The following is a 26,487-nucleotide window of genomic DNA, read 5'->3' as shown; positions in this document are numbered from 1 at the left end:
CTTACAAAATTAAACACTTTCAAAGCTGGAGCTCGACCGAGTCACAAATGGGTTCGCCACCACAGAAGCGCTGCTGCTCTGGCTGCCTCGTGTTGCTCACACACTGTCATAGGACAGTCTTTTGTACACAGCTAGGATAGGAGATGTTTTGTACATGTCTTAAGATACTCAGTGGTAGTGGATCATGCATATGCTGGAGTGGTCATGCAAGACCTTGGGCCAGCTGGATTATAAGAATTTGCCAGCAAAATAGTTCAGGGAGTGTCATTCGATCCAGCTGAAGATGCCGTGGCAACAGAGACTCCCACCTTCAACCAGACAGCAACTGATCATCCTAGTCAAGTGATCCGTTCCCCACATTACCCTATGCAAAAGATCCCCATAAATTAAAACTTTTTAAAAATACACTGTCCATGAATGTCTGTGGGAAAATGCCTTGCTCTTGCTCCCTACTGTCTCTAAAGGGCTGGTTTGGGGAGCCTTCTGTCAGGAGCCCTGGCTGCAGGAAGAGTTTAAGTGAAGAGCTATCAGCCTGCTCATTAGAAGCAGAGAGCACTGCAGGCATAATGACAATCAGACAGGCCAGCTGCCAAAAAAAATCCCTTTCCTCTCCTTATTGCATCTGCCAAAGAGATCCATCCAAAGCCCATTCAAGTCAACTGGTAGCCTTTAAAGTGTCTAATCAAATATCGGTAACTAAGATGCAATATATTGTAAGGTTAGGCCCCCTTCTTACAGAGAGGGATAGGGACTGCCCACTGGGTCACCATTCAGTTCACTCTAGAGTGGACTTCTAAGACAGGGTACATAAATCTTGCTCTAGAAGTGCCTGTATCTCTCCACTGACTATCAAGGGACCTGAGAGTGAGAGAAATGTATATGGTAAAGTTGTCTAAAGTTAGGTGAGATGATCAGCAACGATCAGCAGCTTTTCATCAGGGACTGGAGACAGCAGGAACAGATGTATCACCAAGTACAGCAGGAACAGATGTATCACCAAGTACTGCTGTGCAGTTACCGAGAACAACTTTGGGACTAGGCCATTTGAAAGCTGATTTAACACTGTCACATCATTGAAACAGTGCAAATACTCAAGTAATTTTCTTGCTGGTAAGCTGAGCAAATAATAAAGGAGGAGGAAGGAGAGAAAATGAATGTCAATATTAACATCTCAAGTCACTGAGCAACTTATTGAGCCAACGCTATTCAAGCCAGTGCAGAGGGCCTGTGAGGGCAGGCTCCCTGGAACCAAAATAGTCCCCAGAACTTAGCAGAATAAGAGAGAAAAACAGCATTTGTGCTGCCTAAGTTTCTGGGCCTGAAAACCATTCTGTATTAGAAGAAAAACAATATAATTTTTAAACAAGCTGTTTTGGAATTAGGTCTTGATCTTACTTTGAGGTACAGAGAAAGAAACCTAGAATAGACTTGCATAATATATCTGGAGACCATTTCACATACACAGCTTGCTCTGATTAAGAGATGCTGAGAAACTGGGTAGCTTGAAAGAAAAAACAGTCTCCTTCCTGTCCTGACCTAAGTGTAAACCCAGAGAGTGTTTTCTTCTCGCCTTAAGCCATGAAAATTGTTTTTTGAGGCATAAAGGTAATGCTTCTGTATTCTCTTAAAAATGAGTTCAACAGCAAATCCTATGTCTCAGAAAAGCTAAATAGTCCACTGAGAAGCCAAAGGTCTTCCACACTGCCTCTGTACAAGAAGGTGAAATGATTTACATGGAGTAAAACTCCAGCACTCTAGCCCCGCTAGAGGACTTTTAAGAGCTTTGTACTTCTATTTTGCACTGTCATAACCTGTTGTTACTTATTCACTGGAAAGCAACCAAATCTCCAATTCTCCGATCATGCTGAAGACCACTGTGGGTAACCAATGAAGCTTCAAGATCTTGCAAGAAAGCCCAGCTGCGCGCCCCGCTTGAGATTGCAGGATGGCAACGACCAAGGCAGGAAATGTTATTAGAGGAAAGCATTTTGATGTTTTAAATGTGTCCCAACGGTTCTTCATTGATTATTAAAGATTGATGGTGTTATTACTTTTACTTTGGGTTCTTCATCGGTCAGACATGTGAGACTAAGTATATAGCAGTGCTCTATTCTGTTATTCAGAGCATATAAAGGTCTTCACGCCTTCCTTTTTTAGTAATGAGCAAGACATTGGGGGGTCGGGGGGTTTAATTGACAGTGTATTTTGAAATCATTAAAATGAGCCCAGTTAGCTTCAGCTCTGTTTCAGAGAAAAGAAAATTCATGTTGCCAAGTGAAAAAGGAACACCAATGTCAAATAATAATTTTTTTTATGCCCACATGGTACTAATAAATGTTACAAATTCTTAACAAATTACTCTACAGACTTTCAAGCTGGACACCAAGCTAACTAAAACAAAATGCAGAAAAATGTTATTGCCCCCAGAATGACGTCTAGATTATTGTTATTCCCACAGTGTCAATCTTTCTTATGTCTAACTTGATAAACTGCAGGTGCTTGAAACTGCTGCAGCAGCTAGAATACTGATACGCAATAAGCATTCATGTCACATTTCTCTTATCCTCTGTGAGCCTAAATTTACTTCACAGAAAAGACGATGATAAGGAGTGTCTTTGCACAAAGGAATTAGAGCATCCATATGCCTTGGCAGCTGTACTATGGAAGAAGATAATACCAACAGGTGCAGAAGAGCAGAGTTCATGATATTGCTGAGTTTTCCTTTATTCCAAATATGCAGCAAAGCAGAATAAAATAGATCTTTTCCTATAGAACCCAAGTGCAAATGGAGGTAGCAGTGACATAGACTTACAGTTTTTAGCAAGTTACTTTGTCCTAATATCTAGCAGACTGGAGGTTGTTTTGTCGCAGAGCAACTATCTCATCTGACAAAGCAAGCAGTGTACTATGTATGATTTTATGTAATTTGCAATGTAAATTTTTCATCACAATATACTGCTTATATGGCTGTAATTTTTAGTTTGACGCAGGTAAAAATAACCAATACGTGGTTTGTTGGCACTGACCATAATGCATACAAAATAATTGAATCCAAGAGGGGACACTGAGGATGCTAGGTAAGTATTTGGTATGTACCCATTTCAATATTCAGTGCTCAGAGTTGGGTGTTTTGTTTACTTTTTTTTAGAAGAACGCATATTTTTATTTAAAAATTTGTTTTCTTCCTTTACTAAATGGCTTCATAGCTGTATTAGAAATTAATCATTTCCACAGGACAATTTTTTTTCCTATCTTACAAAGCAAAGAATGCTGAAATGATATTCTTCTGAGAAAGTTACGGCAAATAGCAAAACATTCTAGGAGCCAGGCATTTACTACTGTAAATGAATGTAGCTGTACTGATTTCAGACATCACTAGTACTTATTCTTCTTTCCAGACAGCCAAACGGATTGATTCTGTTCCTATCAAAATTTTGCTTTGATTTCAGCTGGAACTGGATCAGACCTGATTGAGCTAATAAGCTTCAGTTTGGATTAGAAATAGCAGTGCTATTCTAATAACCTGTTCTTGTCTGATTTTAAAATTGGTCAACCATAGGTGAGTAAACAAAGGTGAAAAAGAAAATACAGCCATATTTTGAACTCATTTTTGTGGAATTTGGACACTGCATTAGCACCATACTGCAGGCAGTTCTTTGCTTGCCTCCTGTTATAAGCAAGCCTGCTTTTATGTATATTCATACTTCTTAGATGCAAGCTATTATGCACTAGAAGGAAATGCAGCACTGCCAATGAAAACTGGAGTTTTCCTGTTAATGGCACTGGTTCATGCTATAGTCATAGTAAATTCATTAATTTCTCTCTCAGCTTTAAAGCATTCTTACAAAAGCAAAAGAGGCTGAAAGCACAAGCTATGGGATGTAGAGCTGTGAAGCTGGCAGCTTTCTAGAGTGTTAAAGCTTATGAAAATCCAAATCCAAGATAAAATGTATGGAATGTGAGCTTGCTTCCTGAAGCCCTGGGGCTTCATCCAAAATGCACTGAGGCTAGCGAGAGTCCTTCCATTATCTTCACTGGACTTTGGATCAAGCCCTTCAAAGATGTAAAACAGAAACTTGACATGCTTAGTTTGCAAGGGATATTTGGTTACAAATAGAAGTTGCCCAACTCAATAACCCTGAGAGGAAGGGTGAAGGATGCACCCTCAGGGCGAGAAGGTTAAGATGACATGGAGGAACCAGGACTTCACCATGCTGGTAAAGTTGGCCTCTCCGGCACACACAGAGGGAAGGCAGTAAGGGAAGCATATCAGAGATGCTTGCCTGGATCCACTGCAGAAGGAAAGGTCTAGGAAGAGGATAGCTGGGGCTGGTGCACTAGCTGTGCATTTACATTTTCTGGCACTACTCTATGAACAACACAGTGAATGACATGTTTCCTCCTCCCTCATCCATGGTGGACACTCTTTCCCTCTTGGTGGGAATGGTCATAAATGATTTTAATTAGTTATCCTTGGGAAGAAGATATTTCAAGTACAATACAGGAACAGCTCTTTCCTACTACAAAAAAGGAACAGCAAAACAATCTCCAAACTGATCAAGCAATTCAACTGTTCCAGTAACCAAGAAATGCTTTAAGCTGAGGAATGTGTAAAGTCTCAGCCTAGCAGCTGCCCCAGAACTGGAGACAAGAGACTGGATTTCTGTTCCTTGCTTTGCTACCCATTTAAGTTCATCTCAGGGGTCAGAGGTGCCTTGTCTACTAAATAATATCTGTCCAGTAGGTTTCTCTCAGCAAAGCTGTAAATTATTTTGAGATTCTGAGGCAGAAGGCACTGGGGAAGTGCACTACAGCAATAACAATAACCCATCTTTCTCAACAAAATGTTTGGACTGTGCACACTAGTTCCAGAAAAAGATCCAGGCAAAACACATGGCATTTCCTCTTTCTAACAACCAAAAAAACATAGTGAGAGGTATGTTGTCTCCCCAGGCTCTGAAGGCCTAAATTTTTTTTCCTGTTGCGTTCAGCTGAGTTTTGATCCAACTCTGAAAGTTAAAAAATCTCAGTAGAAAAAGTGAAGAAGATAGTGGAAGGCAGAAATGTGTTTCTATAATGACAAAGTTTGGTATCATCAAGGATGGCTTTTTGTTGCTTTAATTTTCTGGAAAATGGCTTCCAAAAAAAAGTAAGTTTTGGATGTTACTTCCAATAGCGTTCTCTTTATCATTTTCCTGTTATGCTCTCCATACTTTCAATACTGGAAACCAGCTGCCAATTGTCAGAGGAAGGATGCTCCAGAACTAAATCTGTGTTTGCATAAAATGTGGTAACAATTGCTAAGAATAGGTATTCTGACTGTTGCACATACAAATAATAGTTTGCTCTAAACCTTAAAGTCCTATTAAGTATGTGACCTCAGGTAAAGGCCATTAATGAAGAGATACTATAACCTCTGAACATGTTCCACTGAAAGGGGGGGCAGGGGTGGCCTTTCTCTTTAGATTGTCTTAAACAAACCACCTTTGATGAGTGATTTCACTCACTGACATTCATTTAAGATAGTACATTCCTAGGCAGAAAGTTCATTGCACAGAAGATTCATTAGTGAGGCCTTCTGTGAGTGCTGAGAAACGCTGCGCCCTCCAAGTCTCCAAGAAGGTCTGAAGCAAGAATGCATTTCTGAAGCAGCTGCTTAAAGATCTGAGGGAAATTTGGCTGGAAGAGTAGCCACCTGATCTTTCATTCCCTTTACTTTTGGCTTTCAGACGTTAAGTCCAACGTGACATGACAGCCTTACACAATCAAAAACTCACCATTGACCGACAGAGCAATACAACATTGTGAAGGTTAAACAGAGGAGAGAGGGAGATGTGCATCTACCTTTTCCTTTCTTTCTTTATTCTCATTTGAAGGTTTTAGTCTTAATAACTCAAATGAAAGCAAAAACTTCCCACCGTGAATCTGGCTTTTGTGCAATGCAGCACACTGGCTGGGGAAAGAAAGGCTGCCTTTTGCGACCATGTAAGGCACCCTGCTCAGAAGTGGAGAGCATTGCCCTGACCAATATATAACTGACCTTACATTCAAGATATGCCCCACAGGCACAGATAGCTCTGAGCGTTTGAAAAGTGAGGATGAGGATGCATACTTCAGGTCTGGTAAGGAGGAGCTCAGCAACCCCCAAGCAGCATCTTTAATGCTTTGTTTCATCTCTAGCCCTTCATCATCATATTTCTCCTTTAAAAAGTCCCTATTTAAAAATACCCTTTAAAAATACCATTTGTCGATCCTACAGTTCAATGGAGTGCTGCAAGACACTATCTTTTTGTTGCTTGACAACTGGCAGCCCTTGTGCTCCTAGCACCTACCATTATATTCAGGAGATGACACCTTATCACATTGTGGGAAACAGGCACGAATAAGGAAGGGAGAAGAGACAAAAATGTTGGGCCTGACACACACATTAATGGCTTGTCTCCCTAGCACAAAGCTGGAGCAAGATACATTTGCACTTTCTCTAAATCCCCTTTACACAGTCAAAGCAATGTAAATGGATGTTAGGGTAGGTGGGAATAAGGACTGTTATCGTCAAAGAGATGATCTGACCTATCTAAACTTTGCAGCAATTTCGCTGTAATACAGAATTTTCTTTACACCAATATAAGTACACCAATATAATGTAAATCTCCCCCTAGCAATCATAAGAAAGTGGAAGACAATGACTGGATAATTTTTTGCATCCCAAAGTCTTTAATTTAATCATGGATCATACTTTGAGAGACATGTTATTCAAAGATACGTATGAATTTCACATCAGACTGCAGACATTTGTTTCTTTTGCTCCATACAAGATAATTGTTAGATTATAGATAATTTTTAGATAAAATATTCTTCTTTTATCAGAGTTCAAAAAAGTTACCTCATAGTAGAAATAATTCTGAGTTAATACAGCAACTAAAAACTCTAAATTATTAGCTTTCTCTGACATCCATGTAATTTGTATTTTAAAGCTAAATATCAATTATTTGCAAGTAAATCAAGTATCTCTGGTGCTGAAAGTTGTAGTTCAACTAATTTATTGCTTAGTAAAGTCCAAAAATAGTTATGTTTACTCCCTTTAACTTTTTTGAAAGTGTTCATTGTTTGAAACCTTTTGAAAGTGTTTGAATTTTTAGACTTCACTAAAAAATGAAGTTTCAACTTCAAACTTCTGAAACAAAAAAACTTTCAAACTTCCAAAACAAACTGAAAGCTTTGAAACTTCACTGAAACTTTTTGCAAGTGTTTTCTGAAATGTGTTGCATTCAACAAGCTAAATATTTTTCCTGATTTATGGGCCTTGATAGCAGTCTGTGGGCAAATGCAGAATAATCTTTTTGCCAAAAAGATCGGTTTCTCTGTTTGATTAGAGCCAAAAAATTAGACCTCTGGGTTGATTTCTGCAGCACAGAATAAGTGGTTAAAGAAAACCAATTCACTCAAAGAGAAGAAAAGGCGTCTATAATCTGTGAATGACTGATATACATATATAAAGAATTTTTAAAAGAATGCATAAGTTTGTTCCTTTCAAAATGTAAGGAAAAACAATAATGGTTGTACAGACAGAAGTATTACCTTGCTTCCAACTGCTGTGAGACATTTCACTTTGAAAATACAGATACCTTAACTAAGGGTTTTATGCCCCAGAGTTAATGAGATGCCCTTTGTTTAATGGGTAGCATTGCCGTTTGAATTTTTTATTATCATAAACTGTTTTTACAGCAGTTATACAGAGCAAATTGAGCCATGCAGAGCAAACATCTCTGCATACAGACATATGCAAATAATATGTCTAGTAACAAGGAATGTGGCTTATTTATAGAATGTGAAATAATGTGAAATATTTATAGAATGGCCTTGTAAAATGCTCTGGCATTTAGCAGCCAAAGAATTAAGCTGCGATCTTCAGCACGATGTAGAAAAGGCCATAACCCTTAAAGGTGCAAGGCCAAATAGCACAAAGGAATCGAGACTGTTGATTTATTCCTGTAATAGAATTTGTTACCTACCAAGTGCTGTGGGCAGTGCTGGGGCTCCCATTTTGAAAAAGAAATTGGAAAAATGGAGACAGTGCAGAAAAAGTGCTTTGAAAATAATTCAAGGACCCCATTTTTTGAAAGAAGATGGAATGATGGCTCAGTTACTATGCCATCTTCACAGAGAGAAATATATGGTACTAAAAGACTCTTTAACTTAGTGGAAAAGGCATAACAAGAACTGATGGCTGAAAGCTCCAGCCGGAAAAATTCAAACAGGAAATATGGCACTCTCTTTATGGCTTTTTTTTTTTTTTTTAAAAAAAGTAGTCACATTGATTAACTACTGTAATAAACTACTGAGGACAGCAGTGTAGCAATGTCTTCTAGACTACAGAGCTCACGGAAGCATCTGCTTAGTCAAGACATGCTGCTCAGTCCAACACTTAGCTAAAATATAAAAGTGTGTGATATACAGCAAGTTGGAGAATCCCCTTTAACCCCAAATTCTATGAAACTTTCCTTCAATTCATGAGCTCACAATCACTTGGGGTTAATTTTCCAGCTCAGAAAATAACTCAGTGTCAGTATCAAGTAAAATTTGTTTTTAAAACTTGGCATTAGAGATCTTTGGTTGAAAAGAGGGAAAACAGAAGTGGTTATCACAGTAGAAGAAGTTGTTTTAAAAATCCTTAAACTAATCTGTTTCTTTTGGATCTGTAAAACCTTTAGGAGGCTTAGGCCAGAGAAATCTTATAGTTATTGAGATGTTTTGTACATTTTGAAGCTTAAAAAGGAAAGCTTTTGCTGACAATTATTTTCACTGAACCCTGTTATTTATAGAGCCACTTCAGCAACAAAATAGGACGCTATAATCACTCTCTACATGCTTTGTCAGCCCTTGACATGTATGAGAGCTACTGTATTCAGACTATATCTTCTTTTTCTTTTTTAATAATAATAAAAAGATAATAAATATCTATCTTCAGAGCTTCTATATAGATGGAGAGAATGCATTAGCTGAGAAACACACAAAATGTGAATAGCTCGCTACACATTTAGGACGAAGATACCAAGTTTAGCCATACACTATATTTTAATCGGATTTTCCAACAGTAAGAGCAAAAGGCTCTCAAAAACCATCCTCCAAGGAAGGAGAAAGAACAACTCTACTCTCTGTCTGCCAGCCCCTGAAACCAATGGGATGCCTCCAGCTCTTTCCTCCTCATGACACCAGTGCTGGGTGGAAGGGGTGAAGGGGATGAAGTAGGGGCGAGGGGAGAGAGTGCCCACAGCCTCTCTGCCAGGCCAGCACACAAAGGGGCAGGTCAGGAACTGCTGGACCTGCAGAAATAAATGCCTTCTACTATGGCATACCAGAAAGGGGCTCAGTTGTGTGCTCCTTAACTTCAACTCCGCTCTTATTTTGAGCCAGAAATATCTTGGTCCTTGCCTCTCCTTGAGAAGCTGCTCAAATGGACCCTTGCGCCCAAGGGGAGCTCGGTTTGGTCAATAGGATGGTGCTTGGGCAGCTGCACTCTCAGCAATGCAGCTTTGGCTCTCCAAGCAGCCTCTTGCCTTGCTCATTACTTACAAGGTGAGGACATTGGCACTCGTGTGCACGCACACCGCTCTTCATGCGGCATGCACAGGGGCTGTCCACTAGCCTTTATGGCATGAAGTGGATGTTACTGACTCATGCAACTGTTTTAACTCCTCGTGTAGCCATCCTGAAAAAGTTCCCCACCTAGCGATTCTTGGGAACAAGCAGAGAGGATGCATGGAAAATGTGAAGGAGAAATAAATTCATTATCACACCGTGTTTAAAAGCCTTTAGACTAGCTCTTGATACAAAAGACTGTATTGTTCATTGAAATTATTCATCCTCTTAAGGAGAAAAATGTCATAAAACTGTTAAACACTCAGGAGAAAAGTGTTCTGTAACAGACAGTCTCCTTGTATGAAATGTTAATAGATCAGGGGTCAGCAAACGACACAAATATGGAGTACCTGTCCTTAAATTCTTACAGCAAATAAAATTTCTAGTTGTAAATGGTTATGTGTATATGCCTGTTGCACCTACTTTTTCAAAGATACTGCTTCTTTCACGCTACATTCACATTTACTTGTTTTAATCTCCTTTTGTTTCCTGTTTTTCATTTTCGTTCAGCTATGAAAATTGTTCAGAGGTAGTCACAAACATAATGTACTAGCCACTGTCCAAATATAAATAAATAATGAAAAGTTAATAGTCTAATAAAACAGTATCTAACATAAAAAATAATATATAATAGTGCAAGAAATGCTACTTTCATCCACTTCCTCAGTTGAAATCAAGAATATAAAAGCACTATATATAAAACACAGAACACATTGGTTTATAATGCTGTCATTAGTGTCTGTGATCATGTTAGTATATGCAGGATGCAGGAAAGTTAAGCCACAGCTCAGCTAATCTGCTCACAAACACCCAACAGTCCATTTAAAGACAAGCCACTCCAGGTTAAGTCACCCCTACAATCCTTTGTGCCAAGTCCCATATCCTGTCTTCCCCAGTCTCCAGCATTTTGCAACTCATGGATGTCCTGAATTAGTAATGGTAGCTTTGTTTTCCACAGTCCTTGCTGGACTTCTATAGCATGAATTTTCCCAGTCACCTTCTGAATCCTTGAAAATACGAAATATTCACAACTTCCTGTTGCAAAGAGCTCCATTGCTCAGACATCTACTGTTCAAAGCATCTCCTTTTGCTTGTTTCAAGCCTGCCCCCATCACTGTTGAGGGAAAGTGCACTCAGTTTTCTGTGCGGATTAAATGTATAAGTAAGTTTTTCAAAGCACTGAATTGATTCATCAATGGTTTGAAGTCTTTCAGAATGGCTCAGTTGGCCTGTGACAGTTCATTACAAGTGACATATTATCAGAAGAAGTTTTTTACTAGACCCAGATAGACACTCTGGTCAAATCCAAACAGGAGGAGGGACCCTAAAACATGACAAAAAAGGAGCTCACTGGCAATATAGGGGATTTGGATTAAAATGCCTGTTAGTCCAAAACTAGATTTGCATCTGAACATCCCACCTGCCCAGCATGTGGCATGACATTGGTTAGGCTACCACTGATATCTACCAGTACAATCTGCTGGAGCTACACCAGTTTCTACAAATAAGTATTTCTTGGGTTGACGCAAAGGATACTCAATAGCCTGTGGTCAGGTGAAAGCCTGTGGCGTTCATTTCCTGTGTGGAAGACACAGCTTCAAGTTTCTTTCTTCCCTGAAAGATATGAAGTCCCACTACAGAGGAGGATACAGAATCAGAGAATAATTTAGGTCAGGAGGGACCTCTGAAAATCATCTAGTCCAACCCCTGCTCAAAAATGGGGCTGGTTTCAAAGCTAGATAAGGTTGAACATAAACCAAAGGACTGTCACTTGGGTCTTGGTACCCAAAGCAGCCCAGCTTTTAGGTCAGACACTCCCTGAGTATGCGAACCTGCTTCGAGAAGGCAGTGGGCCCAGAACAGCTCGTGGGGCACAGCTCCAACCAGAAGCCTGAGAGCGCAGGCATGGAGAACTCCCACGGCCGAGCTCGTCAGCGCAACTACCAGGCTATGCTGGGGGAACTCTTCATCTGCCTCGGATTCCCAAATTCTGTATTTCATCTCTACGCCAAACAGGAGTTTTCGAAACATCACAGTTTCTGACTTGCCTTTTCTAGAAGGGCCTTGGCAGAACTGGAAATCTCTCTATCGGTGCATACGGTCAGTTTTCAAAACTGATATGGGTCATTATTTTATTGAGACACTTCTGAAAAGTTTATGCTTCATCTAATCCCTGCAAGCCCCCACCTGGAATTACACCCTATAGTGGGCCCAAGTCCGTATGGGAGGGTTTTTGCTTAAAATGGGACCACTACATTTGTAGCAAACCATATCGGGCAAGAACCGGACCCTAGCACACATGACAGTAGTGAGAACATTTGGCTGACACTGTTTTCTCAGCTGACTGGCCTGATGGTTATGTAAAATTCCTCAGACTGTAATGAAGCATTCCTGGTTAGACATAGACAGTCTGAGGAGCAGCTGGATACAAACTCCATTGCATGAAGATGTTTGCATTTATGAATAGACCTTACATTTTCCTGCACACTTGCAACAATACCACCCTGATGCAATTATTCAAGCTAGATCTTGATGAACTCTTCCAAAGTCCTGAGCCACCACATGAAGAGTCATCCACAAATAGCAAGTTCATCAAGCTCCAGCTCGAATAAAGGTTAATTATTGGATATATTTAAGCTATTTCTTCCCCTGTGCTCTGAGATTCTTAGTGTAATGTACCAGGAAAGACAATTTTGAACAGGAAATCATATCTGCAGGGTGAAACATCACTTTATAAATTGAATTAGCCCCATTCAGTGCACTATGAAATTTTAAAGTAAATCAAGCTAGGGCATATAAGCAGAAGACAGTGGATTTTGAAAACAATATTAGCAGATATAAAATCAAACAGAAACTACCAGCATAAAAAATAAGGAGGGCTCGCTTTCAAAAGGTTGAATTTATTGTTGAAAAAGTCAGGTTATTGACTGAAGCTCAGTCCATGTTTTGGGGCGGGTCTTTAAGGCTCTCTTGCTAAGTTTTCTTGTGTCTATTAGTGAGTGAGTATGTTCTGCTGCCAAATTTTCCACAGAAGTGTCTCTTCCTCTCTTTCCCTCACCAATTTTCAGGAACTTTAGCTTAAAGGCAAACAGCTGTGTCATCCACATATACCCCAAGGCTTGCTTTGGGTAACAATTTTCCCAGTGGCATTTGCATTCACAGCCCTGTAATTATCCTGCTCTCCTTCTCTACTGCCAGGTAGAATTTTCCCTGCTGCTGCTGAGACAGATCAAGAAACTTTTAATTACTAAATCAGGAAATTAGAAGATGATTAACAGAGGTTTATAAAGGTGCATTGTGTCTATGAAAAAGGTAGAAGAAAAAATATTGCCAGAGCTGCCAAATAGTTAGAAACTGTTCTTACTTTAAATAGTCCCCTTAATCTGAAATTCTCTTCAATACATTCCTTAATGCCACAGGAAAATATTCAGAAGTACATTACAGTATGAACAATACTGATGATAAATTATACCTGTCTGGCAAATAACTTTGCCTACAGAAGTCTGGTTAGCTTGATCAAAACACATTTCTGAGTTACCTCTTCACAGTGTTGCAAATTCTGCAGCACCTTCTATAACATAAATTTTACTAGGAACGAAAATTAAGTGTCCCTACAAAGAACCACAAAGACAGAAATTAACAGACACCATTTTAAAAAAATCATTTAAGTGCTGTCCTTTGTGTGAATCAACCAGATAGATCTCAGCCCAGTCTACTGAAAAAGAATAATCAATGCTGTTGTCAGTTCTGGAATTACAAGGTTATAAGGCTTATCTTGCCAAGACGCTTTATTTAATTAAAACAGAAAGCTAGCAGATGGGTTTTCTATTTTAAATTAAACTAATAATTGTAGGAATACAAGTAAAAGAGATGAAGTTCTCTGCTGTAAACAGTTTATGTCAGAGAAGAGAAATGCTTAGAAGAGATCTCAACTGTAGCATCCACAGGGTGCACTGGTAATTTCATAGATCAAGCAAATGCAAGACTAATTAACCCTCTCAAGAGAGTAAAAGAATTAGTATGTTTATGCAAACGAATAAAAGGCAATGAAGAGAAAATGAGCCCTCTAAAATGTAGGCCCAGCTGACATTGCAAGCATCTGAATTGTGACATATGACCATAGAAGAACATAAGTGTATCTGATACTGATGGGAAAGGAGGCTGGCAAATGACAAGCAGATAAGCAAATGTGCAGCCGTCAGATGCCTCCATGCCCTTGTCCTGTGCCATGTAGCTAATGAGAGTCTTTTATAAGACTTCAGTAGCCTTTGGATCAGATATCTTTTGCACTTACTGAGGCTCTTTTTTAAAAGTCAGCTTCTCTAATAGATAAGACCAGAACCCAAGTATTCTCTGCTGTGGCTGATGTTACCAGTTATCTAACTCTCTTCTTTGATACCATTTTTAGTCTTTTATATAAGCTCCTGAAATACCACACACTTGGTACCTAAATCCAATGAATTTTGCAGAAGGATTTCTGCTGGTTCAAGTGTTCTCAACAGGCATCATGAAGATGGCATCAGAACAAGGTAATGTATGCAAAAAAAACATTAATCAACCAGAAGATGCTGTATCCTGCATAGAATCAGGTTTATCCAATTGTTTTCAAAAGAGGAATGTGACTTTTATTTAATTCTAGGCTATCATTTTTTCCTCTTAAAAGATATCCCTGTTTCTGTCCATTTTGATAGGAAATTGCTGGGTGCAGCAATATTCCTGCAGAGATTAAGAATTTCAATATTTTCAGTGAGGTCATAGGTCTAGGATGAAGGCTAAGCATGAAAATAAGAACATGAAAATCAAAATGCTGATTTATGATCAAATCCAGTGTTTGTGTTCTGCATATCTTAGAGTGAATGAATTGTTTTGGCAGCAGTATGCAGCTCTTCTAATGAACACAAAATATCTTCTTTCTTCTCTCAGGCAAATTAAAATATCAGTGTTGATTCTTCTGTCTTGTTTGATCTGTTCCTAGCTGGTCATATGGAATTTAAAGCATATGATGGTCCTACAGTGACCACATTAAAAAAAGCAAACATCTGCCAACCATTACCACACAGCAGTTCCTTAGATAATGCTCCATTTGTCTCCACTCAGAACAGTGACAGACACAGAACAGCAGAATGTTATGTTTCCATAACAATTAGTCCCTGTTGGAAAATCGGATTTTTGTAGTATTCTAGCTTCTTTGCCCAAAAATCATAGGTCATCCAACCTTATGTACACAGACATCAGTAATTTTCTTTTGTATAACAGGCTGACACGGTTTTGTAATGCTCTTGAAGGAAAAACTGAGTCGTCACTGTACCAACAGGCAAACTTTATTGCACTATTAACACAATGGGGCAATATTTGATCTTGTCTCACTCTTAGATTTCTTTCCTTTTGTTTTTAATTGAATGAAATAACCTGAACTGACCATAGTTGTTACCCTTCTTCTAAAAAAATACATTGGCTATGTGGCTATTCTGCAAGAGTAATTTACTGAAGCAGTTTAATCTATTCTGTGAGAGAGACAACAACCAAATCTTAACAGTAAGAACCTAAAGGCTTTCTGCTGTAACAGGATTTAACAATAACTTTTAATTGGCAGTTCAAAGTTAATCCTCAGGGGAGAATGTGATTTGGCAAAAGCACCCAGTCATTAAAAAAAAAAAAAAAAAAAAAAAAAAAAAAATTAGACTGTGGGTTTTTTCTTAGTATTTGTGCAGCTATTGTTAACGGGAAACATTACAGAAATAATTATTGCATTGTCTTGGACTAACAAGGCTCTTCCTGGGCAATCCATTTTACCCCTTTTGTACTTTATTATGCTATCAACAAAAAAGGGAACAAAAGTTTGCATTTCTCAGTACTTCTTCCTAGGAAGCTTTTGCTTTATTTAACACTTCTTCTGAAGAGAAAACAATGGGCAAATCCTTTAGATTGGTAATCTGTTCTTCCTTTTCTATTCCTCAACATCGGTTTCACATATCCACAAGCCTAATTTTTTCTTCCATTACTACTCAAAAAGCCTCCCCAAAGGCTTCCAGTGAGGAATCAATTCTGCTTAGATTTAGTGGTAGGAAAAGCCCATAACCCAGACAAATCTTCTCATTAATACACCAGGATCTGTTCAGCTCTAAATTTAAGCAATTCTGTCATCCGTGATTTCCCTTCTTTGTTCCAGTGAGGTTTAAGACTAATTCATGGTGACCTGTTTAACTTAGAAGAAAGCATGTGGACAATTCAACAGGGAACAGATGAGGTCCAAATTAGCCTCCTCTTAATAGATCAAAGTCTGCATTGAAAGCTAAGTTTTGGATAAAAACTCAGGCATTTTCTCCATAAAGCTACCAGGAATTTTGATGGTAGCATGTGAGAAGACCAACCTTTTTTTGGTGAGAGTTCAGGCAGCAGATAATTATGTTTTCCATAAATGAATGCACTGAGAAATATAAAAAGATTTCACCATCAGCTGAACCATATCTCTTGAGGGTTGCAGCTCTTCAGCATCTGTTTCATTTGCACTACTAGATTTTTTTTCCCTACTAGATTTATTTTATACAAATATTCCCCATAAAGATTATGTAGCATCCTTCATGAGGCTAATCCCCTGATCTATTGCTTTAAGTGTCATAGCAGTCCAAATGTTCAGAGCTAATTTGTAAAATCCCAAACTCCTCGGAAATAGGACTGTTTCACCCTCTTCCTCCTGCAGCAAACACAGCGCTGAGCAGAACAGACCAATCCATTGTTGGTCTAACAAGCTGTTCTCTTTCTGGCAGAGTACTCAAGCAAGATGATGAGAAAAATCACAGAAGTGTGTTACACATACAGTCAACATGAGTAAAATCCTTGAAGTAAGTGCTTCAGAAAAGTGATGGGAATATATATCTGCCCCACTCATTCTTAATTAAACCATTTTACTTTAGAGATGTATTCACTATATAACATCAGTGCATTATTTCAATATGCAGACCTAAACGTACCTTTGAAAAACAAAGGTTCATGTTTTGTAGAGTACTTAACCCAAAAAGTAAGCCTGAACTGCTTCTCTTTTACACATAAAAAGAACAAGAGGGACAAAAAGTGTACATTAAAAATCACAATCAGTTTGAGTACCCAAAGAATTTACAATTTAAAGCAAGTTAAAACAATTTTTTAAATATTTAATATCCTGGGGATGGTTAGTGTTTGAGACAATATAACGGTAAAAAGGAAATGTAACTAAGAGAACAACTGAATATCATAAACAACACCTGACATGTCTCACTGATGTTTTAAACTGCTGAATGCTCAGGTGCATGTAAATATTATCCCAAGACCCTGCACTAATGGCACAGTTTGAGTTACTTTTAATATGTAGTTTTTTATTCTATACATTAAAACTCCTTCTCTCAAAATAACAGAATTCCATTAAACTATTCTAGAAAATATTGTTTGTAGAAAGATTGCACTTTACCTGCTTTTCTGAAGAATTCTTGAAGTGGTTCTTTTGTTTGAAAACAAAGACTTCCAAAATGAGAGAAAGTGGACAGCTGTTAAAAATAAAAGATTTGGTTCAGCTGAGGGAGCAGCAAGATGCCTGTTTTTTTCTGAATAGAAAGTTTACTTGAGTAAATGAATTTTTCAATGAGGAGTTCAGATCAGTTCTTTGTAGTAAGCATCTCTAGATTAAGAGAGAGTGACATTATATCCTGTGCATGCTCATAAATGAAGCAGGAATTCCCAGATTTGCCATCATGTGATTTCGGTGAGGAACTAGCACTCGCTTTACTCCCAGCACTGTTATTCTCAGCCTAAATAAAGCTGTTCTGAAGCTTGAGACGGTTATAACAAGTGGCAAAGAAAGACAGAGTAAACAGATCACTACTAGCTTCACTGAGCACTTAACAGACTGTCCTGAGTTTGGGCAGTAAGCAGAAAAAATGTGCTAAAGAGAACAGGGCAGAAGGACTGAGATCCATTGTTAAACTTGCTAAAGAGGAGAGTTATAAAAGACCAGATTTAACTGTTCTCACTACAAAAAACTGATGGTATTTGAAAGAAACAAACAAACAAAAAAATCAAATTCTCTTCTTCCACTATCAGAAAATACTACAAAGATTATCCTGACAAATACAAATTTTCATTCTTTGCACTGGAAGTTCAAAGATCTACATATTATACCGCAGTCCTGAATACACAATTAATTAAGCACCATTCCTGTCAATCTCTTTTTGCCTATAGCAGTCATAAATTGATAAAAAACAATATTATAGTCCTGTCTATCTACAGTCACTATACAGTATACACCAACTGAAAAAACAGATGCTACGTTAATATGATAGCTATGAGTAGAATAAAAAGGAAAATAATACAAAATCCATTCTGCACAAAGCAAATAAGGCTATTGACATTTTGCCTTAGACAACTGCATGTTATTAAGTAGTAATGATAGCTTTTACTAGCTGTACTTTCCTAAAGAAGCAATTGTACTTGAAGAAGTAACTTTTTTGACCTTCTAAGACTCAAGGCAAGGGTGAACACTTCCAACTCCCCCCAGGATTATCCATAAAGTCATCAACAGCTTTCTCCAATGTTCTCCTTTGGTGTACCCCCATGATGTCCACGCAAGGCCTGTTTCTTCTCTCTTGTTGCATGACGTTTGATGCATAAGGTGGACCATTGTACAATTTTTATTAAATCGTTCCATTTATGCTGTTGCTGGAGGTACTTGAATTGTCAAAAATTTTGTCTTTCAGTGCTTTTCTTTTTTTTTTTTTTTTTTAGGTTGTAGAGCCCATGTAATGCATGCTCTTCTGCTATAAAATATATCCCAATTTAATATGATTGTCTACAAACACAAAGGTGACAATACCTTAGGTACAAGCAAGTTATTTACAACTCTAGAATTCAGGAAATGCCTGGTCATATTTTGTGAAGGCAAATCTATTTATACGTATTCCCAGTATTACAGGAGGGCTACTCACTGACTGCTTCCTAATAGTGTGGCAAGAGACCTATCAGCATGAGACAGGTCATCTTCTTCATCACAAAAAACTTCATTTCCGTGAAAATATTATTTTACAGATAGATTATGAATGTGCAGATGTCATCTCATCCAATTAGATGGAGACAAGTGAATGCAGTTCTCCTTTCAAAAACGATTCTTACATTAAAAGAATCCCTTTATTAAAGTAAATTATACATCTCCAACTTCATTATCACTTATTTGTGTCTTATCGCTTGGATGCTCCAGTCGTGACCCACAACCCCTAAGCAGTAGGTACTGTACAAACACAGAAAAGATGAAGTTTCCACCTATACGGAAGATGTATAACACAGAAGAGAGAGCAAACAGTAAAGGAATGACCAAGACACTACCAATAAGCATAGTAACTGTAGTATTTCAAGAGGGCACACATCAAAGGCATGCAGGGCATTCTCTTTGCCACAGGAGTTCACCAAATATCCATTACCTCATGTAACCTGCACTGCCATTATACGTTGTGCTTGAAACTTGCTGTCACTGGGATAGCTGTTTTTATTAAAAGTGGAAGATCAGGAAGAAATCCCAAGAAGCCGAAAGAAGTAGTGTTGCGTATGATGCTTAGATATTAAATAAGAAACATCATTCACTCTAGTGAGATGGGAAATTAAAGTAATGCTTTTGCATTTGCTTCCTAAAAACTTTAACTGGAGATCTAGCCACAGAAATGAGGGCATTTCCTGGTAAATATAAAACTAACCTGAAATTTGTATATAAATTTGTAATAATTTGGAGGCGCCTATGCACACAGAAACTACAAATTCCTGCCAACGCCATGGACGTACTGTATTCTTCTAGTCCTTCTGCAGCTGCATACACCATCCTGCTGGAAGGAGGCTGGGAAAAGTCTAGAAGAGTCAACTCTACCCAGACAACTACCATGTGAAAGATTTACTGAAGTGGTTAGCCCCAGTCTGCAAGAGCAGAATAAAGTTGCCCAGCATCAAAAATAGAAGCTAAGGTATCCTTAGGGAAAATAGATAAGGGCCAACTTGAGACACTCAGGATGCTGGAGACAAACAGAAAAAGGAAGCAGAAGGAAGATGGGCACCTTCAGGTATAAAGCAACTTTAGAAGTAGGTCAGAGGCAGATCCTGTGAAAACAGGAGAAGTTGGGCAGACCTGAAAAGACTCTGTGGTTCAGAAGGAGAAACATCAGCTGCATTTCAGTGTCTTGAACCATGTCCCACGAACCTGACAATGATATTTCAATGTGATGAGAAATGGGAGGAAAATGTATACAGAGTGTATTTTTTCTTTTACTAGATCCATAAAGTGAGGCCAATAGGAACTTCAGTAAAACTGTTAAAAAAAGTAGTGTACCTTTTGAGCTTCCCTGTTGCCTGTCCCCCCAACAGCTGACTCATAGAGTGCCCACACAGCCCAGGCTCTGCAGGGGGCATCTTGCTGTGGCAGATGGAGGATGGACAACTGGTCAACACCAGGCAGACAACTCGTGTCCCAGCACTCCACAGATTGCAAAGCTGAGGCAAGCTGTAGGGCCAGTATCCAGGCAGGTCTTGACCAAACTTGTGGCACAACAGAAACATGAAGTATGGGAATGACTTTAAGGAATATAGCGATGCAGGTATTAACCCAGAGGTTGGAGCATGAAGTTGATATGGGTCAGAAAAGGCTGAATCAATTAAGCAAGTCCAATCAGCTGTTTAAAATGTCTAGTTCTAGCAAGATGCTCAAACATCTGTGGGGAAAAGGCAGAGGGGAGAACATATAACCAGTGACCGGCTGGGACAGCCAGGCTTACAAATTAGTGTTAGAAAGCAGAGATCAAGGTGCCACCCAAGAGATCCATATTAACACCAGGGGTCTGACAGAGTGGACAAGGCTCAAGCTGTCAGAAATGAAAAGAGACTGAAGACTACATTCCAGCACACACAGGGATGATGAACATGGCAGAAGTGCTCTAAATTAATGGCAGATTATTGGCCCATGAAATGCCACAGCCTTTGTTATGCCAAAGGTCTGACTACATAATCAAAATGGTCTTCTGTGGGTTTATGATGCTCCCATTCTTTCAAAGAATACACTGGGCATAGGAAGTGTGAAAGCCAGAGATATAGTGTTGTTGGATTTACTTATACTGCTAGTAAACTTTATTTTTCTTCTCTGATTCTCTTCTTTGTAAATCTAAGACAAAACTGAGTCACATCATATAACTGCACTAGAAAAAGAGATGTTTAGTATATTTGTTAGTCCCTCTACCTCAAGCCTCTGAAAATTATCCATCCAACATGATGCTAATGTACTACATGGAGCATCATAATTTGGGCTTGCAAAAGAATCTACAATGGGAGCAAAAAGATAAGCCAAAAATACTAGTAAATTATGAAATCACATCTAGAAAAGACTGTAAAAAGAAAGCTATGATGTTGTCCAGTTTGATTTAGGACTTTGTGTCCATATCAAAGCAATCATTTTTCTCATACTCAATTTTGAAACTTCCCAGTTTCAATGGATCAAAACCCAATAGAGCTGGGAGGCAAACCAGTTTTGGTTTTAGTTTTGTTACCTGTCTTTTCCAAGCAAAAACATGGCCTCAAAACCTTTTATAAATTTTTTTTCTGAGAAAATTGCTATGTACTTCTATTTTGCAAATTAAGATAAATAAATAAGACCATAACCTGTGTATTCTAAAGAAGTCATAGCTGTAGCTGCAGAGTAAATGTTTATTTCTCAAATAATAGAATAATAGGCCTGGAAACAGGCTGGCTGTTGTGTGAAAATCATGTAGCTTAGACTCAAAGACAGGGGCTTTCGCATTCCTGACAGACTTTCCAAGAGGGCGAGTGCAGTTCACTGAACCTGAAGGGCTGGAGGAGGAGGGGAGCGGCGGTAAAGGCAGCCGGGAGCTCGGCTGCGCCCACACGCTTCCAGTGACTGGAGCATGACAAACCCGAGCTCGCAGGTGCGCAGCAGAGGGGGCAGCCTGGATCCACACTGGAGCCTTTTACACAGGGCAGCACATTTGGCACAAGCAGTACAAGCAATCCTGTGGCACACAACCACCGAGGCTAATGGGATCTGTCTTGGAAAAATCACAGTACGTTTCCTAGGAATCCTACATTTTTCTTCAGTATTTGGAATAAAACTACACATACATTCAAGAAACAAGAACAAAATTCAGCCTGATGACGCACATGCTGCTTGTATTTTTCATCAGCACAGGCCCAGGTTTGAGAGATCACTTGAGGCCACAACTTTCCTAAAATCACCATGCAGAGATGTACTCCAAAAGCCTTCCCATCCTGGCAGCTCCCAGTCACTCCCTCTGCAACCAGCATGGTCAGGGCCAGGGCCAGGCCCGTTACCAGCAAGCTCCCATTTGGGTACAAATGTAAACGGTTCGATAGCGAGGGCCCACAAACTGGCCCTCATCACTGCCAAGCCAAAGCCCTGCCTTTCGTAGCGCCAAAAAGCTGAGCAGCAAAGCTCTGTTTCCGGTGTTCCAGCGGCTCTGCCCAGGACGAGGAGCAGCAAATCTCCCCCAGCCTGTAGAGCCAAGCCTCAGCGAGGTGCCCAAGCACCACGCAGACCGTGCACCTCTTCCCCTCCAGACCGCAGTACTTCTTATACAGCTCAGCGACCCATGCTGGTGAAAAAGGCAATTCCTCCACCTTCACAACACCCATTACACTACAGAATGTTTGTCTTGCACATGAAAGTGTAACTCATCCAACCAAGTACAGCTGAGAGAAACCAGGTCCCAAAAGTGTGTATTTCTCCCCATTAGCTAGGAAGGGAGCCCAAGGGTACCAGCTCAGGGCAAGATTTCTGCACTGCAGATATCTAAATGAGGCATCACCCCAACTTAAGTTTCTGAGGTGAGATCCAGCCTACCTACTTTAGACACCTCCAGATTCCCCTATTTGGATTTCTTCTTACCAAACATTAACTACATAAGTTAGGTGTCTGGTCTAACCTGCCTCTATAACATACAAAAAGATACAGACAACTCTAAAGAACACATCATCCCATTCTAAGGTAAGGTGGGATTCATGCTGGCAAATTTTAGGCGTCTACTTGGAAGCTACAGGTCTAAACTCCCACTTACTATGTCTGGAGAAGTAGTCAATGCAGTCAGCAGAGTGTAGAAATGGATACACCTGACCACAGCTAGGTATCTACTTCAGGATGAGACTAAAAACTTTCAAGACTGTGTTGACTTTATTAATTAAGTCTCCATTTCCCAGAACAGGGAGAACAGACACTGAGGTCACATATGGGCATCTGTAACATAGACACCTTGATTTAGGTGACTCAGTTCAGAATCGCATCTCCTAAGCAGTACTTTGGAGGGAAACACCTGCATCCCCTACACAATAAATGGGGAAAGGAGGTGCCTTTGAGCTCCCCAGAGGAGAAAGTATGAAGGTAAAAAGATATGGGGAGGGAGGAGGGCGAAGCCTAGTTTAGATTTATACCTGCAAACGTTGCAGCTGCAGTGAGTGTGACAACTGACTGATTTCCTCTGCATTGTTATGGAAGAGCAACACAGCCTTTTCAGTGGCAAGTCAGAGGTTAGATGCTGATGTGCCATCTTGAAATGAACATCTGGAAAGCCAATGCTGAAGTAGGTCAGAGCTGAACAAAACAAAGCCAATTAACAAGTGAACTTGAATGAAAGATTCGGCCTTCTGTAATATAATGGAACAAATATGCAATCCAGTCAGGGCTGTAGCAAGGAAAACAAAATGAAATCCATCTTTGAAAGCCAATCCAGTGGTCTTTTTCTTTCAGAGTAGGACTAAAGCAGTATCACTTGCCTTGTCATTCACTCCTGCATGATTTAGAGCCCAGGGTAGGTTTGTTTATCACTGCTGCGAGAAGTCTCCAGGTATTTGATACCAGGCTATCGCTTTCATCACACTGGTCAGCTCACCCAGCAATGAGAGGGCCTGCAAGGAAGAGAAGAGCACTTGTGAACCTTTGTTTCTGCCCTGCCGCGTGCTGCTGGCAAGCAGATAGCTCAGACACATCCCAGTCCTCTTATCTTTTTCTCGATCTATTGTGAAAGACTCCATGCAGCAGGTCATGAGATGCCGTTGGGGACGGATGCAGATTACAATGGCACCCTTTGAGCTCGGGGCCCTGAAGGGTGGCATTGACTACCTGCCTGCTGCTGCCTGCCATGGCAGCCCTGCACGCCAAACACTGCCCAGGTCCGCATGTTGGGGAGCTGTCAGCCAGCTACACTTCATATCAGGGCACAAGGACAGGAGAGAGGCATCTGAATGGTACAAGGAGGGCTATTCGGAACATTAAGTCACTTTCTGCTCTTTTTCTTATATAAACACCCTTTTAGGCATAAGCACGTACGTCAAAACAGGCATGAGACTCACTGCACAAGAGCAGCTTCATTTTTAAAAGTCATCCCATATCTTTAGGGTTAATCATGTCAGCTGAGGCAATTATAATCTTTATCTGTGCTGACATCTTGTCTACATAGAGAAAATTTCTGAGCAACTCTGAATTCTACATCTCTCTATACCTATTCCAGCTTCTGCATCTAATCCAGAATAACTGCTTACGTCAGCTTTCTAATTCCCCACCCAGAACTAATCTGGCATAGATGACGAGAAATAGTCATGCCAGGATAGTTAAGCTGGCGTCCATGCAGAGACAAACCCGAGTGTTAAATGGGTTTATGCTGTCATCATTTCTGTGTGTCAGGCAGAGCAGAGAGTATGTTTCTAGCAAATTGGAAAGCTTAGTTAAAACATCATGAATGCCTAATCATCCTTTTCTCCCTTCACTAAGGAGTGAAACTGCAGGTTACAGCTTCATTTACATACATCACATACCCAGAAAAGTCAGGAATACTCAGTATCTAGTACATGTGTATGAATTACCAGTATAGTCCACCCACTAGAACTCCCCATGCAGAAAATCTGGTCCACTAACTTTACAGGTGGAGACCTTCAGGAAAAAGCTCAAAGCCTGTCAGACCTCAGTCAGATCTTCTCAATATGGGCTTACCATGGCTGGAAGGTCCTTCAGCCTGTTCTCATATCTTTTATCTCTGCAGGAAGGCCTGTGACATTCTTATTACATGGGAGCCAACTCACTGGCATACACTGCCTACAGGCCAAACCTCCCCAGATACACGCTCAGCCAGCTGGCCTTCTCTGCGCCTCTCCCCGTGTCTTTCAGCTCTCTATTCAACCCTTATGAAACATACATCAGCATTATGCAACTGCTCTTGCAGAGAACATCTCACCTTGCTGTGTGCAAATCTTCCTCATGTATTGCCATCATTACTGCTATTTGGATGTCCAACTTCTCCATGCTTCAATAAATATCTCCAGATAGGGCACCATATAGCTCATTTCCCTGCAACACAGCCAACTAATAAATCTGATCACACTGTAACAGCCAAAAAATATCCAACCAAATTCCTGCCACCCCACCTAGGTCATATACACCCGATGGGACCAACATACTCCCAAGTAGCTGGCTCCTGGACCATACTAGCCATTGTGCAGTGTCTTCTTCCTCTAGTACTTGTATTACAATCTGTCATACAATAGCATGGCTACAAGTCTGCACTATTAGCTTAAGCCACTTTATCACAGTGATAAGAGGCAACAAGCCTATTCTCTGGTATCATCAGCCTAAATCCCCCACATCTCCTCTGGACAAATACAAATCCTATTGTTATCAGAGCTTCACCGCACAGTGGATCCATTTTTGCAACTCCAATGGCTTCCTTTGCTGCAAAAGAAAAAATATCAGACTCAGCTTGGCTCTGCCCCACATACCAGAATTCCAGTCGCATGAGTGCTGCACACTGAACTCTGGTAACTCTGCCTGTTAGGAAGCAGCAGGCTGCAGGATCACAGGAAGAAACAGGCCTGATTTGCATTATTTAAAGTGCATTTCTTCCCTGGTTTTGACTAGGAATCTCCTTGCCTGTATAGGAGCACGGAGAAAAAGCAACTCACTCAGGCCAGCCAGAATCCCACCTTGTGACCATACACAGCTATTTCATATGTTTGATTTCTTCTAAAGTATAGCACTTTGTACTCCCTTGACTTTTGCATTGTTCAGTTGAGACACCCCTCACTTACCAACTCCATTTTGGACATGGACTCTAGTCCACGCTCTCTAGCCTGCTCTCTAGTTTTTTAGGGGCGCTTCTAGGTCACTGTGATGAAATTGATGAAAACCTTGATAAGAGCCAAAACCAGGAAGGATGCTTGCAGGACTTCTGCTTGAAATGTTTTCTCAGTTTGGGAAGGAACTTAACACTTTGCATGTAGTCCTTGACTTCATTTAAAAGGTTGTCTTAGTTTACTCATAAGAATGTTAGAAAGGAAGGGATAGTATCAAAAGCTATAATAAAGCAAACCTGCTATCTGTTAACCATTAGCTCAATTCTCCTGACAAAACAAAGTATTAGAATGGCTTTGTCATTCGTGGTTGACAAATCACATGTTCATGCCACAAGTGTCAAACATATCAGAACAAATGTTAAGAAAATTATCACTTTGGAATTATGGATAGAACTTACTCAAAACCAACTTCCAAAGCTACAAAGCATCTTTTCTTCAAAATACTGGTGAAATACTTTATACAGGAACTAATTCAAAAGCTCACCTGCTGAGAAAACAAAACACAGCCTTGTCTACTTGGTCATTCTTTAATTTCTCCCCTTTTACACCTTTTAAGTGGCACCCTACTTTTGGAAGAAAACATAAACCGTCATGTCTTTGCCACAAACTTCTCATAAAAGGCTAGAAGGAAGACTATCCTCTTATGGCTGCAAGCACCGTAATTTCTCACTTTTTGATTTTGCACTTTCCCACATCTTCTTT

At 39.8% G+C, this 26,487-nt stretch overlaps 1 protein-coding gene across 2 annotated transcripts in view; it reads right to left on the bottom strand.

The window, feature by feature from the left end:
- The window catches only part of OCA2 (OCA2 melanosomal transmembrane protein), a 217,772-nt gene extending 194,526 nt beyond the window's left edge, over window positions 1-23,246 (bottom strand). For both annotated transcript variants that reach the window (XM_026103160.2, XM_064501789.1), the window contains exons 1-2: window positions 23,095-23,246; window positions 17,084-17,159 (exon numbers count right to left, since the gene is read on the bottom strand). In XM_026103160.2, coding sequence (XP_025958945.2) covers window positions 17,084-17,159; window positions 23,095-23,210 — 192 coding nt within the window. In that variant the 5' untranslated portion in view covers window positions 23,211-23,246. The remainder of the gene's footprint in view (window positions 1-17,083; window positions 17,160-23,094) is intronic.
- Window positions 23,247-26,487: the final 3,241 nt, after the last annotated feature.

The sequence above is a fragment of the Dromaius novaehollandiae genome, chromosome 1, assembly GCF_036370855.1.
Source record: "Dromaius novaehollandiae isolate bDroNov1 chromosome 1, bDroNov1.hap1, whole genome shotgun sequence".
Lineage (NCBI taxonomy): Eukaryota > Metazoa > Chordata > Aves > Casuariiformes > Dromaiidae > Dromaius > Dromaius novaehollandiae.
This window is presented reverse-complemented; position numbering and strand designations above follow the sequence as displayed.